General features: G+C 44.0%; 1 protein-coding gene across 1 annotated transcript in view; it reads right to left on the bottom strand.

The window, feature by feature from the left end:
• The window catches only part of IKZF1 (IKAROS family zinc finger 1), a 423,181-nt gene that overhangs the window by 37,185 nt on the left and 368,428 nt on the right, over positions 1 to 17,568 (bottom strand). Inside the window, 1 exon segment of the mRNA XM_030209530.1 lies at positions 16,161 to 16,295. Coding sequence (XP_030065390.1) covers positions 16,161 to 16,295 — 135 coding nt within the window.

The following is a 17,568-nucleotide window of genomic DNA, read 5'->3' as shown; positions in this document are numbered from 1 at the left end:
TCCTGCCTCAACTTCGAGGATCGATGTCCTCGTGAAGGGCGTCGAGAAGTGGACCCTTGCCTGGACTCCGGCGAAGCTTCCTCCACCGGTCGAAGAAGAGTCCACCCGGGTGGCACCTGCGGTACCGAGGCAGGACGCATCATCCCCTCCAGAAGGCCTGGAAGCATGGCCCGGAGACACTCATCGAGGGCTGCCATCGGAACAAGCTGTGGGATCAGTACGGGAGTCGGTGGTAGAATCAGATCAGGTTCGAGAACCGGTACCTGGCTGCCAGACGACCGACGCATCGGAACCTCTTGAATGGAGGGTGAGCGATCCTCCCAGCGCCGATGCTTCTCGGGTGCCGACTCCCTCGGCTCCCCGGAGCTCTCGGTACCATGACGGGAAGGAGATTGATGGCGATGCTTCTTGGCCTTCGCCCGACGCCCATCATCGACACTCCTCGGTACCGATGAGGAGGACATGGAATCCTCACGCCTAGCCTCTCGAGCTACCTGGGTTCTCTTTTTCATTAATTTGCAAAGCTTACACGAAGCTGGCAAAATGGTTGGGCCCGAGGCACTGGAGACACCAGGCGCGTGACCGGGCGGCCTAAAGATGGCCGCGACCGGAGGAGAAAGGAAAAACGGGGAAAAAACTAAGAAAAATAAGGAATTCTTTTTTTTTAAGTTTAGAAAGGTAGTTAGAAAAAAAGGTAGCGAAAGCTACAACCGTAGCGCGTAAACGCAACAAAAAACGTCTCCTGGGCCAGAACAACGCGAGGAGCAGCACAAAAAACAACCCCTCTTCGCGAAGCGGAAAAAAGGAAACTGAGGGAAGCGTGCGGGTGTCGCGGCGGGAAGTCACTTGCGCATGCGCGGTGCGTTGTCCCCGCGCCCGTCGCGCTGCTTCTAGAAGCTTTAAAAAATTTTTGTTTAAAATTACGGAGCTCCTGGGCCGTCGCGGATGACAACCCATGCGTGATAATGTCCAGCCTGCTTGTCCTCGGAGAATATTAACACATACGTGCTATTCTGCAAATACCTGCTTATTTTACATAGTACATATTTACAAGGGGCCATACACAGGGGTGGGGCATGGACAGGACATGGGTGGGGCTCACACATGTATAGCTTACAGAATACTGTAAGTCATGTGCTTCTCTGCCACATTAAGAGGGTCTTTTACTAAGGCGCGCTCCCGTTTTTGGCATTCCTAGGGGCGTCCCAAACATATAGCGCTCACACAATTTTAGTGCAAACTAAAAACGTGGGCGCGCCTTAGTAAAAGATGCTCTTAGGCACTCACACTTATACCAACTCTATGGCTGGGATAACTGTGGTCATACAAACGTTAGGTGCACCAATTCCAAGTTACTCTTGTATTCTATAGTGGTGCCCAGTTTCCATTATAGAATAAGCTTCTACTGTTCAGCCTCAGAATGTTTATACGAATGTGCTCACTTATAGAATTGCCTCCTCAGTGCTTGGATCTCATGTATGAAAAAGAAAAATCCTAAATAAAAGGAAGGAACCTTGCGGACCATCTCAGGGATAGTCTTAGGGAACAGATGAGTCCCCTGAGAATTATTCAGGGACACAGAGATTCACCTAACAGATGTTTCATTTTATGCAGTATGGATACCACAAAGCTGAAATATACAATGTGGCAAATCATAGAATCCAGGTTTTACAAAATATTGCAGCAAAAATGGTAATGGGGGCAGGATTACAGATGGTCTGTGCCCTGAAGAGGACAGGTACAAATCAAGGTAGGGTATACACAAAAAGTAGCATATATGAGTTTATCTTGTTGGGCAGACTGGATGGGCCGTGCAGGTCTTTTTCTGCCGTCATCTACTATGTTACTATCCAGCTTATTTTCGAAAGAGAAAGACGCCCATATTTCGACCCAAATCGGGAGATGGGCGTCTTTCTCCCGTGGGCGTCCAAATTGGTATAACCGAAAGCTGATTTTGAGCATCTTCAACTGCAATCGGTCGCGGAAACGGCCAAAGTTGATGGGGGCGTGTCGGAGGCGTGGTGAAGGCGGGACTGGGGTGTGTTTATCAGCCGAGGAGAGATAAGCGTCCTCAGCCGATAATCGAAAAAAGAAAGGCGTTTTTAACGCGAATTTGGGTCACTTTTTTTGGACCCTTTTTTTTCACGAATAAGTCCCAAAAAAGTGCCCTAAATGACTAGATGACCACCGGAGGGAATCGGAGATGACCACCCATGACTCCCCCAGTGGTCACTAACCTCCTCCCACCCCAAAAAAACAACTTTAAAAACTTTTTTTTTCCAGCCTGTATGCCAGCCTCAAATGTCATACCCAGCTCCATCACAGCAGTATGCAGGTCCCTGGAGCAGTTGTTAGTGGGTGCAGTGGACTTCAGCCAGGTGGACCCAGGCCCATCCCCCCCCCCCCCACCTGTTACACTTCTGGTGGCAAATATGAGCCCTCCAAAACCCACCCGAAACCCACTGTACCCACACCTAGGTGCCCCCCTTCAGCCATAAGTGCTATGGTAATGGTGTATTGTGGGCAGTGGGTTTTGGGGTGGATTTGAGGGGCTCAGCACCCAAGGGAAGGGAGCTATGGAGCTCAGGTGGAGTTTGCTTTGTTTTTTTAATTGTTACAAGTGCCCCCTAGGGTGCCCGGTTGGTCTTCTGGCATGTCAGGGGGACCAGTACACTACGAATCCTGGCCCCTCCCACAACCCAATGCCTTGGATTTGGTCATTTTTGAGCTGGGCGCCTTTGGTTTCCATTATCGCTGAAAAACGAAACTGCCCAGCTCAAATCTGCACAAATCCGATGCATTTGGCTGGCACACACCGTATTATCGGAAAAAAGATGGACGCCCATTTTTTTTCGAAAATACGGTTTGTCCCGCCCGTTCATGTACCTGTTCTCGGAGATAGATTATGGAGATGGGCGTTCGCGTTCGATTATGCCCCTCTATGTATAATGTACCTTATTTAATTAGACTTCACTGAATCCCAGTGAAGGCTAGATCTGAATTTAAATTGCTAATTTTTATTTTTAAGATTCAGTGGGCCATGTTTACTAAGCTGCACTATAGGCGTGCTAACATTTTTAGCATGCGCTAAAAATTAGCGCACGCTAATGCTAGAGACACCTCTGGTGTCTCTAGTGTTCGCACGCACTAATTTTTATTGTGCATTAAAAACGCTAGCACACCTTAGTTAAACATGGCCCTTTCTGGCCTCTGCCTGGCCAACCTCACTGGTTTCATTTCTCAGTTAAATCCATTAAGATGTTCAAGCTTACTCTCAGATTTAAAACTTGCAGTACCAAGTGTAAAATGTTGTTGTTTAATAGAAACAAGAAATCGGACAATTATAGCTAAAGGTCCTATTATATGGAACCCCTTACCTGTGGAAATAACGTTGAAAAGTTATTCTTTTTAGATGGGCTCTGAAGACTTGGCTTTTTCATAAATACTGCTTTTAATACTTGTTCTAATTGTACTGAAATGGAAACTTTATTGTACTCAGTCTGGTAAATTCTTCATTGGAGATATTCTCTTTTTGTAAGCTGCCTTAAGCTTGGTTGATTAAGGAGCCTACAAATGACCATGTCAAATTTAAATTAAATTCTATAACAAGGTGCCTACCAGACCCCTACCAACTGGAGGGGTCTGGCAGGCGCCAAAATAAATAAATAAAGGAAAGTAGGCACCTACTTTCCTTCATAGAATACTAGCGTAACTGGATATATACATACTTAACATTTAGGCATGAGCATTTTAAGCCATAGAGCGGGCGTAAGTGTTAAGTACCTAAGTACTGCAGACACCAGCATAACTTCTAGTATTGTGTAAGTTACATGCTCTGTTCCTGTGTATAGCCCCCATCACATTATGGAAGTTAAGCAGGTATTTGCAGAATAGCACTTAGGCAGCATGCCGGCATAAACATGCGTAGGTGGACACATATGCCGAGTGCTAATCTTCTAAACATTTACATGCCCCATATCTGCATGTGTAAAATGTTGATTTACAAGTATAACTCGCCATACAAGTATAAGTGGCAACCATCAGAGGCAGTACTCTGCTGTTAAGTATTGGTGCAGTAGCAATATCCACCATAATATAGAAAACCTTTCAAATGTCTTTTTAAAATCTTTTTTTCTCCTTTTTATAACAACACAGTGTTAATGGTCATAGGTAAATCCGTACTTATCTTAAAAAATTCTACCTGGATTTTTAAACTTAATTAGAACCCACTGGGCTTAATACAGAAATCGAATGGATGTCTTTAATCTGACAAGTCCTTGTGATTGGTTAGTGTTGCCATGTGACCACGGCTATAAAAACAGTGAGTTAGACGCCGCAGCCATCTTGGCAAGGGGTGAAGAACTTAGTACTCATTGATTTCAGAGACATAAAGCTATCTGATAATTATGTTATTTTACATTGTTTTGTGAATACTGTTAGTTTTATGAATATTGAGAACTCCTCATTCTCTTCTTTGTAGGGACATATCTTGAAAAAGCTGAAGCAAAACATATGTCGGTATGCAGCCCCATACGATCTGAGCTTGATTTTGAGAAAAAACCCTAGAATTTTTAAAGATAACTACAGATTTGCCTCTGACCATTAACACTGTGTTGTTATAAAAAGGAGAAAAAAGATCTAAAAAAGACATTTGAAAGGTTTTCTATATCATGGACTGATGATGAGAAAGGTGGATATTGCTACTGCACCAATACTTAACAGCGGAGTACCGCCTCTGATGGTCCGAAGATACCTTTCTATATGAATGTGTGTTGATTGATAGCAGTAATAAGAATATATATTTTTCCAGTGTGAGTATACGTAACATACATTACTGCAGAGAGGTATTATATAGTGGGCATTTCTAGTAACTTCAGAAAAGCTGCCATGTATACATATGGTACCCTCTTTCCATCAGGTCTTCCTGGATGTTACCAGAAAGTCCCGCTTTGGTGCTGTATCTCCTACACTATGGAACACCCTTCCCCCTTTATTTATGTCTTGAGCAGTCCTTCCCTAGTTTTAAATCTCAGTTAAAGATTTATTACTTTTCCATAGCTTTTCCTGATCCTGGGATCCTGTGACTTGACTTTGCTATGTACTTGAGTTAGCTCCAAGCTTCCTATTGTTCTTTGCCTCCCCTGTTTTTCCCCCTCTTGTTGGTTCTGTAATCTTTCCTTTTCCTGTTATCCTTTTGTACTTTGTTTTGCTTTATTTTGTGATATGTGAGATTGTGAGATTCCCCCTTTTCCCTAATTATTTATATATTGTACACCACTTAGATTTCTAATCGAAAATTTGCAGTATATCAAATAAATTGAAATTTAGCTTGGAACTATATATGCCTACAGCACATACTGATTTGAAAAAGACGTGCTGTTGGTGCGGTTTGGGCAGACCTTCAAGGTATAAGTGTATTCTGTACTTTAGAATGGCAATGTGTTCCCCAAGTGTAAAATCAACAGGCACTTCTTGTATCAAGATTGCCTCAACCTTTCAGCAGAAACACAGCAGTTCAGCCTCTATTGATTTGCTTAGTTGTAGAAGACACCTGTTTAATGCAAACCACTTAATGCATCTCACAACTGTTATACCCCTGATGAAGACATTTTGAAACATGGCCATGTTGGATGTTTCGATTTTTTTAAATAAATAGTTTGTGAAATATCCATCTGGTTGATCCTTTGTGGTGGATCTGCTTCTTTAATGCCAGTGTTTGGTGTGGATCCCTTGCCTCTCTCATCTGCTGATTCTATAAAAGGCTCCATGTTCAGCAAACCTTTAAAACCTGGATCACTTATATTATTATTATTATTATTATTATTATTATTATTATTATTATTATTATTTGTAGCATTTGTATCCCACATTTTCCCACCCATTTGCAGGCTCAATGTGGCTTACATTTGCCGTTATGGCGATTGCCATTTCCGGACTTTAGATATGCACATGATTTTGCAATCAAGTGCGTACATACATGGTAGAAGAATGCATTGTGTGCTTGTGTACTTGTTAACATGTGGTTTTGCAATCAAGTGCGTATGTATGTGGTAGAAGAATACATTGTGGTCTTGTGTAGGTGTCGGCTTTATGTAGTTGCTCAGATGATGGTATTATGGTGAGAGTAATAGTGTTGGGCAGTGGTTATGTCGTTTCGGTCTTATTCTTCGTTGTTGTTGTTTAGAAGTTAGGACGATTGTTTGTTGTATGCTTTTTTGAATAGGTCCGTTTTCAGTAGTTTACGAAAGATGGTTAGATCTTGCGTTGTCTTTATGGTCTTCAGGAGTGCGTTCCATAGCTGTGTGCAAATGTAGGAGAAGCTGGTTGCGTAGGTGGACTTATATTTTAATCCTCTGCAGTTGGGGTAATGGAGGTTGAGGAATGTACGTGCTGATCTTTTAGCATTCCTAGCAGGTAGGTCTATGAGGTCTGACATGTAGGCCGGAGCTTCTCCATGTATAATTTTATGGACCATGGTGCATACTTTGAACGCAATTCGTTCCTTTAGTGGAAGCCAGTGTAGTTTCTCTCTTAGCGGTTTGGCGCTTTCGTATTTTGCTTTCCCGAATATAAGTCTGGCTGCCGTATTTTGGGCTGTCTGAAGCTTCTTAATGACTTGTTCTTTACAACCCGCTTATATTGCGTTGCAGTAGTCTAGGTGGCTTAACACCACTGACTGTACTAGGCTGCGGAATGTGTCTCTTGGGAAGTAGGGTTTGATTCTTTTAAGTTTCCACATGGCGTAGAACATTTTCTTTGTTGTATTTTTCGCATGGTCTTCTAGTGTAAGGTTTCGATCAATCGTTACTCCCAGGATTTTCAAACCATTGTAGACCGTAAGAGTGTAGTCTGGGGTGTATATAGTATTGTTTTTGTTTGAGTTGTATTGTGAGGATAGGATGAGACACTGTGTCTTTTCTGCGTTTAGTTTCAGTTGAAATGCATCCGCCCATGAATTCATTATTTGGAGGCTATGTTGGATTTCTTTTGCAATTTCTGTTAGGTCATGCTTGAACGGGATTTATATCGTGATGTCATCTGCATAAATATATGGATTAAGACCTTGGTTGGATAGCGATTTAGCTAGAGGTGTCATCATTAGGTTGAATAAGGTTGGTGACAACGGTGATCCTTGTGGGACACCACATTCTGGTGTCCATGGTACTGACATTTTTGATTTTGAGATCACTTGGTAGGTTCTAGCTTTTAGGAATCCTTGGAACCACTTTAGTACATTTCCTCCAATCCCGAAGTAGTCTAAGATGTTCGAGAGTATTTGGTGGCTAATCATATCGAATGCGCTGGACATGTTGAATTGGAGGAGTAGCACACTGTGTGTGTCCTGTTGCTATTAGTTGTTTGAATTTAGTTATGAGGGTGGTTATCACTGTTTCTGTACTATGGTTGGATCTGAATCCCGACTGTGATTCATGCAGTACTGTGAATTTGTCTAAGTAGTTGGTAAGTTGTTGTGTTACCATACTTTCCATTGTTTTGACAATCAGTGGGATGGATGCCACTGGTCGATAGTTGGTCGTGTCGTTTAGTTTTTTCTTTAGGTCTTTGGGTATCGGTGTGAGTAATATGTTTCCTTTGTCTTTGGGGAAGAGTCTGTGTTGTAGCATGTAGTTCAGGTATGTCGTAAGTTCTGTTATGAAGTGTTTGGGGGCAGACCTTACTAGATAACTGGGACAGGTGTCCAATTTGGAGTGGGTTTTGGAAAATTTGTTGATTGCTTGAGAAATAGTGTTTTCGGTTAGTAATTCGAAGCTGTTCCAAATTCGATCCGCTGGGTATTCACCGGGGGTTGGGTCTATGCAGTCCATAAATTTTTTGTGGTCAGTGGTGTTAAGTGGTAACGTGGACCATAGTTTTATGATATTCTCGTTGAAGTACTTGGCAAGGTCGTCTGCCGTTGGGATGTCTGTGCTGGTTGTAGTAATTGGTGTAGTGTCTATTAGTTTATTTACGATTTGGTATAGCTTGTGTGTGTCTTTGTAGTTAGGCCCTATTTTGGTTCTATAGTATGCTCTTTTGGTTTGCCTTATTGAGTATTTGTATTTTCTTTGATGTTGTTTCCATTCATTAAGTGTCTGCTCACTACCTTAGTCCAAAGATACATTAATATTACCAAAAAAACCCTCCCAACAATATCTAGCAAATTGGATTGGACCTTCACTTATTTAGAACTTTTTGCCATTGTTCCTTATCACAAAAAGGGGCATAATTGAACGGGGCGCCCAAGTTTTCCTGGGGCCGTCCTCGCAGGACGGCTCTGTGAAGGGGCAGGGAAACCAGTATTATCGAAACAAGATGGGTGTCCATCTTTCGTTTCGATAATACGGTTGGGGACGCCCAAATCTCAACATTTAGGTCGTCCTTAAAGATGGTTGTCCCCGGTTTTCGGCGATAATGGAAACCGAGGACGCCCATCTCAGAAACGTCCAAATCCAAGCCATTTGGTCGTGGGAGGAGCCAGCATTCGTAGTGCACTGGTCCCCCTGACATGCCAGGACACCAACCGGGCACCCTAGGGGGCACTGCAGTGGACTTCATATATTGCTCCCAGGAACAAAGCTCCCTTACCAAGGGAAATATATGAATATATGTGCTGAGCCCCCCAAACCCCTCCAAAAACCCACACCCCACAACTGTACACCACTACCATAGCCCTTACGGGTGAAGGGGGACACCTACATATGGGTACAGTGGGTTTCTGGTGGGTTTTGAAGGGCTCACATTTACCACCAGAAGTGTAACAGATAGGGGGTGATGGGCCTGGGTCCGCCTGCCTGAAGTGCACTGCACCCACTCAAACAGCTACCATAGTACTAAGCATGATGTACTTAGGAACAACAAACATAGTTTGAAATGTCTATATGCGAATGCCAGGAGCCTAAGAAATAAGATGGGGGAGTTAGAATATATTGCACTAAATGAAAAATTAGATATAATAGGCATCTCTGAGACCTGGTGGAAGGAGGATAACCAGTGGGACACTGTCATACCGGGGTACAAATTATATCGTAGTGATAGGGTGAATCGGATTGGTGGAGGGGTAGCATTGTATATTAACGAGAGCCTTGAATCAAATAGATTGAAAATTCTGCAGGAAGCAAAACACTCCTTGGAATCACTGTGGATTGAAATTCCATGTGCAAAGGGGAAAAGGATAGTGATAGGAGTGTACTACCGTCCGCCTGGCCAGGACGAACAGACGGATGCGGAAATGTTAAAGGAAATCAGGGACGCAAACAAACTGGGCAACACAATAATAATGGGGGATTTCAATTACCCGCATATAGACTGGGGTAATGTAACATCTGTACACGCAAGGGACATAAGATTTCTTGATGAAATCAAGGACAGCTTCATGGAACAGCTAGTTCAGGAGCCGACAAGAGAAGGAAAAATACTAGACTTAGTCCTTAGTGGTGCTCATGATCTAGTGCAGGGGGTAACGATACGAGGGCCGCTTGATAACAGTGATCATAATATGATCGGTTTTGATATTGGCATTGAAGGAAGTGAAACTAGGAAATCAAGTACGCTAGCGTTTAACTATAGAAAAGGTGATTACGACAAAATGAGAAAAATGGTGAAAAAAAGACTGAAAGGAGCAGCTCGCAGAGTAAAAAACTTGCATCAGGCGTGGATGCTGTTTAAAAACACCATCCTGGAGGTTCAGGACAAATATATTCCACGTATTAGAAAAAAGGGAAAAAAGACTAAACGTCAGCCGGCGTGGCTAAACAGTAAGATAAAGGAAATCATTAGAGCCAAAAAACAATCCTTCAGAAAGTGGAGAAGAGAACCAACTGAAAGTAACAGGATAGATCATAAGGAATGCCAAGCCAAATGCAAAGCGGAGATAAGGAGGGCAAAAAAGGACTTTGAGAAGAAATTAGCGTTGGAAGCAAAAATACATAGTAAAAACTTTTTTAGATACATTAAAAGCAGGAAACCGGCCAAAGAGTCGGTTGGGCCGCTGGACGAAAATGGTGTTAAAGGGGCGATCAAGGAGGACAAAGCCGTAGCGGAGAAATTAAATGAATTCTTTGCTTCGGTCTTCACCGAGGAGGATTTGGGGGGGACACCGGTGCCGGAAAGAATATTTGAAGCGGGGGAGTCGGAGAAACTAAACAAATTCTCTGTAACCTTGGAGGATGTAATGGGTCAGTTCAGCAAGCTGAAGAGTAGTAAATCACCGGGACCTGATGGTATTCATCCCAGAGTATTAATAGAACTAAAAAATGAACTTGCGGAGCTACTGTTAGAAATATGCAATCTGTCCCTAAAATCGAGTGTAATACCGGAAGACTGGAGGGTAGCCAATGTTACTCCGATTTTTAAGAAAGGTTCCAGAGGAGATCCGGGAAATTATAGACCGGTGAGTCTGACGTCGGTGCCAGGCAAGATGGTGGAGGCTATTATTAAGAATAAAATTGCAGAGCATATACAAAAACATGGACTGATGAGACAAAGTCAGCACGGATTTAGTGAAGGGAAGTCTTGCCTCACCAATCTAATGCATTTTTTTGAGGGGGTAAGCAAACATGTGGACAATGGGGAGCCGGTTGATATTGTATATCTGGATTTTCAGAAGGCGTTTGACAAAGTGCCGCACGAAAGACTCCTGAAGAAATTGCAGAGTCATGGAATCGGAGGTAGGGTATTATTATGGATTAAGAACTGGTTGAAAGATAGGAAGCAGAGAGTAGGATTGCGTGGCCAGTATTCTCAGTGGAGGAGGGTAGTTAGTGGGGTCCCGCAGGGGTCTGTGCTGGGTCCGTTGCTTTTTAATGTATTTATAAATGACCTAGAGATGGGAATAACTAGTGAGGTAATTAAATTCGCCGATGACACAAAATTATTCAGGGTCGTCAAGTCGCAGGAGGAATGTGAACGATTACAGGAGGACCTTGCGAGACTGGGAGAATGGGCGTGCAAGTGGCAGATGAAGTTCAATGTTGACAAGTGCAAAGTGATGCATGTGGGTAAGAGGAACCCGAATTATAGCTACGTCTTGCAAGGTTCCGCGTTAGGAGTTACGGATCAAGAAAGGGATCTGGGTGTCGTCGTCGATGATACGCTGAAACCTTCTGCTCAGTGTGCTGCTGCGGCTAGGAAAGCGAATAGAATGTTGGGTGTTATTAATAAGGGTATGGAGTCCAGGTGTGCGGATGTTATAATGCCGTTGTATCGCTCCATGGTGCGACCGCACCTGGAGTATTGTGTTCAGTACTGGTCTCCGTATCTCAAAAAAGATATAGTAGAATTGGAAAAGGTACAGCGAAGGGCGACGAAAATGATAGTGGGGATGGGACGACTTTCCTATGAAGAGAGGCTGAGAAGGCTAGGGCTTTTCAGCTTGGAGAAGAGACGGCTGAGGGGAGATATGATAGAAGTGTATAAAATAATGAGTGGAATGGATCGGGTGGATGTGAAGCGACTGTTCACGCTATCCAAAAATACTAGGACTAGAGGGCATGAGTTGAAGCTACAGTGTGGTAAATTTAAAACGAATCGGAGAAAATTTTTCTTCACCCAACGTGTAATTAGACTCTGGAATTCATTGCCGGAGAACGTGGTACGGGCGGTTAGCTTGACGGAGTTTAAAAAGGGGTTAGATAGATTCCTAAAGGACAAGTCCATAGACCGCTATTAAATGGACTGGAAAAATTCCTCATTTTTAGGTATAACTTGTCTGGAATGTTTTTACGTTTGGGGAGCGTGCCAGGTGCCCTTGACCTGGATTGGCCACTGTCGGTGACAGGATGCTGGGCTAGATGGACCTTTGGTCTTTCCCAGTATGGCACTACTTATGTACTTATGTACTGTTATGAAGTGTTTGGGGGCAGACCTTACTAGATAACTGGGACAGGTGTCCAATTTGGAGTGGGTTTTGGAAAATTTGTTGATTGCTTGAGAAATAGTGTTTTCGGTTAGTAATTCGAAGCTGTTCCAAATTCGATCCGCTGGGTATTCACCGGGGGTTGGGTCTATGCAGTCCATAAATTTTTTGTGGTCAGTGGTGTTAAGTGGTAACGTGGACCATAGTTTTATGATATTCTCGTTGAAGTACTTGGCAAGGTCGTCTGCCGTTGGGATGTCTGTGCTGGTTGTAGTAATTGGTGTAGTGTCTATTAGTTTATTTACGATTTGGTATAGCTTGTGTGTGTCTTTGTAGTTAGGCCCTATTTTGGTTCTATAGTATGCTCTTTTGGTTTGCCTTATTGAGTATTTGTATTTTCTTTGATGTTGTTTCCATTCATTAAGTGTCTGCTCACTACCTTAGTCCAAAGATACATTAATATTACCAAAAAAACCCTCCCAACAATATCTAGCAAATTGGATTGGACCTTCACTTATTTAGAACTTTTTGCCATTGTTCCTTATCACAAAAAGGGGCATAATTGAACGGGGCGCCCAAGTTTTCCTGGGGCCGTCCTCGCAGGACGGCTCTGTGAAGGGGCAGGGAAACCAGTATTATCGAAACAAGATGGGTGTCCATCTTTCGTTTCGATAATACGGTTGGGGACGCCCAAATCTCAACATTTAGGTCGTCCTTAAAGATGGTTGTCCCCGGTTTTCGGCGATAATGGAAACCGAGGACGCCCATCTCAGAAACGTCCAAATCCAAGCCATTTGGTCGTGGGAGGAGCCAGCATTCGTAGTGCACTGGTCCCCCTGACATGCCAGGACACCAACCGGGCACCCTAGGGGGCACTGCAGTGGACTTCATATATTGCTCCCAGGAACAAAGCTCCCTTACCAAGGGAAATATATGAATATATGTGCTGAGCCCCCCAAACCCCTCCAAAAACCCACACCCCACAACTGTACACCACTACCATAGCCCTTACGGGTGAAGGGGGACACCTACATATGGGTACAGTGGGTTTCTGGTGGGTTTTGAAGGGCTCACATTTACCACCAGAAGTGTAACAGATAGGGGGTGATGGGCCTGGGTCCGCCTGCCTGAAGTGCACTGCACCCACTCAAACAGCTCCAGGGACCTGCCTACTTTTATCATGGAGCTGGGAATGACATTTGAGGCTGGCAAAAAAAACATTTTAAAGTTTTTTTTTTAGGGTGGGAGGGGGTTGGTGACCACTGGGGGAGTAAGGGGAGGTCACCTCGATTCCCTCCGGTGGTCATTTGGTCAGTTCGGGCACCTTTTTGAGGCTTGATCGCAAGAAAAAATGGACCAAGTAAAGTCGGCCAAGTGCTCGTCAGGGACGCCCTTCTTTTTTCCATTATCGGCCAAAGACGCCCATCTCTTAAGCATGCCCCAGTCCCGCCTTCGCTACGCTGCCGACACCCCCCCGTGAACTTTGGTCGTCCCCGCGATGGAAAGCAGTTGAGGGCGCCCCAAATTGGCTTTCGATTATGCCGATTTGGGCAACCCTGAGAGAAGGACGCCCATCTCCCGATTTGTGTCGGAAGATGGGCGCCCGTCTCTTTCGAAAATAAGCCTGAAAGTATGACTTTCTCATGTATAGTATTATGTAATAGGAGGATGGGAAGGAAAGATGGGATACTACATTTTTCAAACTCCAACAGATTACAATAAATTCAGATGTTCCTGCTCTGCAACCTGCCCCTTTCTTTATGTTCATCCCTCACTCCTCTTTGCTTTTTCCTCCTCTCTAACCCTGTCCTACCCCTTCATCTTGCCCCTTTCCTTCCATAGCTAGCTAATCATACTGGTGGGACATGGGAACTCTCACTGGTTATTCTGTACAGCTTTGCCTCCTCCATGCTTACAGGACCTAAGGACTCCTGCCACTCTTTTGTGCAGCTCTGCTTCTTCTGTGCTGGTTGGACCAGGGCCATTCATTGTTTGCCACTGCTCTAGTAAAGCTGTAAGTACATAAGTATTGCCACACTGAGACAGATGAAAGGTCCATCAAGCCCAGCATCCTGTTTCCAACAGTGGCCAATCCAGGTCACAAATACCTGGCAAGATCACAAAAAGGTTCAATACATTTTATGCTGCTTATCCCAGAAATAAGCAGTGGATTTTCCCCAAGTCAATTTTATGGTCTATGGACTTTTCCTTTAGGAAGCCGTCCAGACCTTTTTAAAACCCTGCTAAGCTAACTGCCTTTACCACATTCTCTGGCAACAAATTCCAGAGTTTAATTACATGTTGAGTGAAGAAAAATGTTCTCTGATTCGTATTAAATTTACTACTTTGTAGCTTCATCGCATGCCTCCTAGTCCTAGTATTTTTCGAAAGAGTAAACAAATGATTCACATCTACCCGTTCCACTCCATTCATTAAGCTACACATTATCTGTTTGTTGGTACATGCACAAACAAACCAATGCATATAGATGGCTGAACCCTCCCAAAATGACACTATCACTTAAATGAAATTTATCTTTAAAAAAATGACAACAAACAGAACTAGCAGACAACTAATCTGGCAGAAAAGTGCATGGGAATTTCAGCTGACATTAATCATGGAGATCACTAATGTTCAATCTTTGCCACTAAGCAAGTCACATGAGCAGCGTGCCAAGCCTTAAAAAGTCACACTGAGGTGTTACCTACTGGAATGAAAACCTTTTTGAAAATGAGGACCATGGTATCTGTAGAGTCAAGTTACCAAGGCCCTCCTATTCTGTGTCTACGGGAAAAGACCTTGATGTATCGTTTCAATAGTATATTTTTGCACTTCAACCATTTTTTCATATAAACTTTAACCTGTTAACAACCTGTAGTGACTGACCCCTGCTTAAAGCATTAGAGAGTTAAGGGAGCTCAGAAGTTTTAGTCAATCTATGACTTCAGTTTGTCTCTCCTTCCTCCATCAAGTTTTGACAAAATGTCAGTCCTTGCTGTTCTACCTGCCCTGACAATGCCCCTGTGAAATGAAAGTATAATTTCTATTGGATTCTGCAATGCTTAAAAAATCATGCAATACAGTAGCACCACATTGAAGGCTGAAAATAGTTTTATGCCTCTCCCAAGGCTGAATATCACTAGCTGAAGATCATGCAAGTTATAGCAGCTGAGAATGCATCTATACCTTCCATACACAATACATCGGCTATAAAATAAGCTATCCTACTTATTTTCAAACGAGAAGGCTGGTCATCTTCCGACACAAATCGGGAGATGGCCGTCCTTCTCCTAAAGCTGGCCAAATCAGTATAATCGAAAGCCGATTTTGGCCGGCTTCAACTGCTTTCCGTTGCGGAGCCGGCGAAAGTGCAAGGGGGCGTGTTGGCAGTGTACCGAAGGCGGGACGGGTGCGTGGTTAAGAGATGGTCAGCTTCAGCCGATAATGGAAAAAAGCAAGCCGGCCCTGACGAGAATTTGGCCAACTTTACTTGGTCCCTTTTTGTTCACGACCAAGCCTCAAAAAGGTGTCCCAACTGACCACCGGAGGGAATGGGGGATCTCCTCCCCTTACTCCCCCAGTGGTCACCAACCCTCCTCCCACCCAAAAAATAAAAAACATTTTTTCAGCCTCTATGCCAGCCTCAAATGTCATACCCAGCTCCATCACAGCACTATGCAGACGGACTTAAGGCAGGCGGACCCAGGCCCATCCCCCCCTACCTGTTCTACTGTACCCACATGTAGGTGCTCCCCTTCATCCCTAAGAGCTATGGTAATGGTGTACAGTTGGGGGCAGTGGGTTTTGGGGGGAGGATTTGGGGGGCTCAGCACACAAGGTAAGGGAGCTATGTACCTGGGATCATTTTATGAAGTCCACTGCAGTGCCCCCTAGGGTGCCTGGTTGGTGTCCTGGCATGTGAGGGGGGCCAGTGCACTACAAATGCTGGCTCCTCCCACGACCAAATGGCTTGGATTTGGCCGGGTTTGAGATGACCGCCATTAGTTTCCATTATCGGCGAAAACCAATGGCGGCCATCTGTAACGCCGGCGATCTCTAAGAGATTTGGCCGGCCCCAACCGTATTATCGAAACGAAAGATGGCTGGCCATCTTTTTCGATAATACGGTCGGAGACGCCACTTTACGGGGCCGTCCCCGGAGATGGCCGGCCCCGTTCGATTATGGCCCTCCATGTGAACTAAATCCCACAGAAATAACCCCTCTGCCCTCCATAAACAGACTACAGAATACAACTAGAGATTTCCTGAATGGCACACAAAGAAACAGCAAACATTTAACTCTTACCAACAAATTTCTGAGGCATAGAACTCTTACGTTTGGCAACGTTACTGGCTAGTCTATCCAACACCAGGGATCTCTCTGACCCTATCTTGCACAGGTCTTCGGCCATCTCACTCTGGTTATTTTCATCTTTTACTACTGAAATCAAATGAAATCAGAAAGGTTACACATACGCTCCAGAGGTGCATCAGTAACTAGTTCTGTTCTCTTGCAAGTGAAAGCATTTAAATGAACCTTTCTACTGGGGTGAGATACAATCAGTCATGGACAGAGTGGGGTAAGAAGGCAACGCTAGAGGCTATGAATTGAGGAATGAGCATTTCTTTTAGAATAGAGTGACTTGGAGAACTTCCAGCACCCAGGCATAATCAACCAAAATTTTATTGACAATGCATCTTAATTGAAAAGACCTGACACAGGGCCGTGTTTCAGCAGAGAATCGCCTGCCTCAGGGATTGAAATGCCCTGTCAGCTGCAATTTAAGATGCAGAGATTATACTGGATAAACATGCAAATCCAGTGATAAAAAGCCACAGCTGGGTACTCTTCCAACTCATGTTTGAGATCGCTTGAGAGCAGCCCCGCAGTTTGCCTTCTCCAGCTGGATTTGCATGTTTCTTCTTTATCACCTTTGCATCTTAAATTGCAGCTGACAGAGCATTTTGATCCCTGAGGCAGGCAGGTCTCTGCTGAAACATGGCCCCATATTGGATCTTTTCAATTTGGGTGCTTTGTCAATAAAATTTTGATTTACTCCTGGCTGCTGGAAGTTCTTTAGTCCACCCCTACTCCTTCTCCAAGGTGCTCTCATGTAGGGGGTTTAATTCCTTTTTCTCCGTTTATTTGGAGCTTGGTATCAGCATCCTTAGAATAGAGTGAAACATGCAACAAAGTAGAGGCCCTGTTTACTAAGGTGCGTTAGTATTTTTAGCGCATGCAAAAATTTAGCATGTGCTAATCGTGTAGATGCCCAAAGGAATATTATGGGTGCCTACATGGTTAGCGCGGCTTAGTAAACAAGGTCCTAAGCTTGTTTTATTTCAAAACAAACCAAAAACAACCAATTATTTATTTATTTTAATTTTTGTTTAAATATTTTGTTTTGCTTTTAGTGCACATTGGGACTCTTTTACTAGAGTGCTGTCTTTGCAATTACTTGTATCAAGATTGCTTCAATTAAAACGTAAAAACTAGTATGCAGTAAGTGAAAAACATCTGCCCTGCATCTAGTGCACAGACTGTTTTATATGCCTGAACAGATAACACGAGTCCACTTGTACTATCTGCCCAGTATGATTTCCCCCTCACAGCAATACCTCCATTCCCCTGATCCAGTTCCACTCAAGTTGATGCCCACAGAATACTCCCCACCAGTGGCGTAGCGAGGGCAAATGCCACCCGGGGCGGTTCG

This window comes from Microcaecilia unicolor, chromosome 1 (genome assembly GCF_901765095.1).
Source record: "Microcaecilia unicolor chromosome 1, aMicUni1.1, whole genome shotgun sequence".
In the NCBI taxonomy this organism is placed as follows: Eukaryota; Metazoa; Chordata; class Amphibia; order Gymnophiona; family Siphonopidae; genus Microcaecilia; species Microcaecilia unicolor.
Note: the sequence above shows the minus strand (reverse complement) of the source record. Positions and strands in the feature narration are given on the sequence as shown.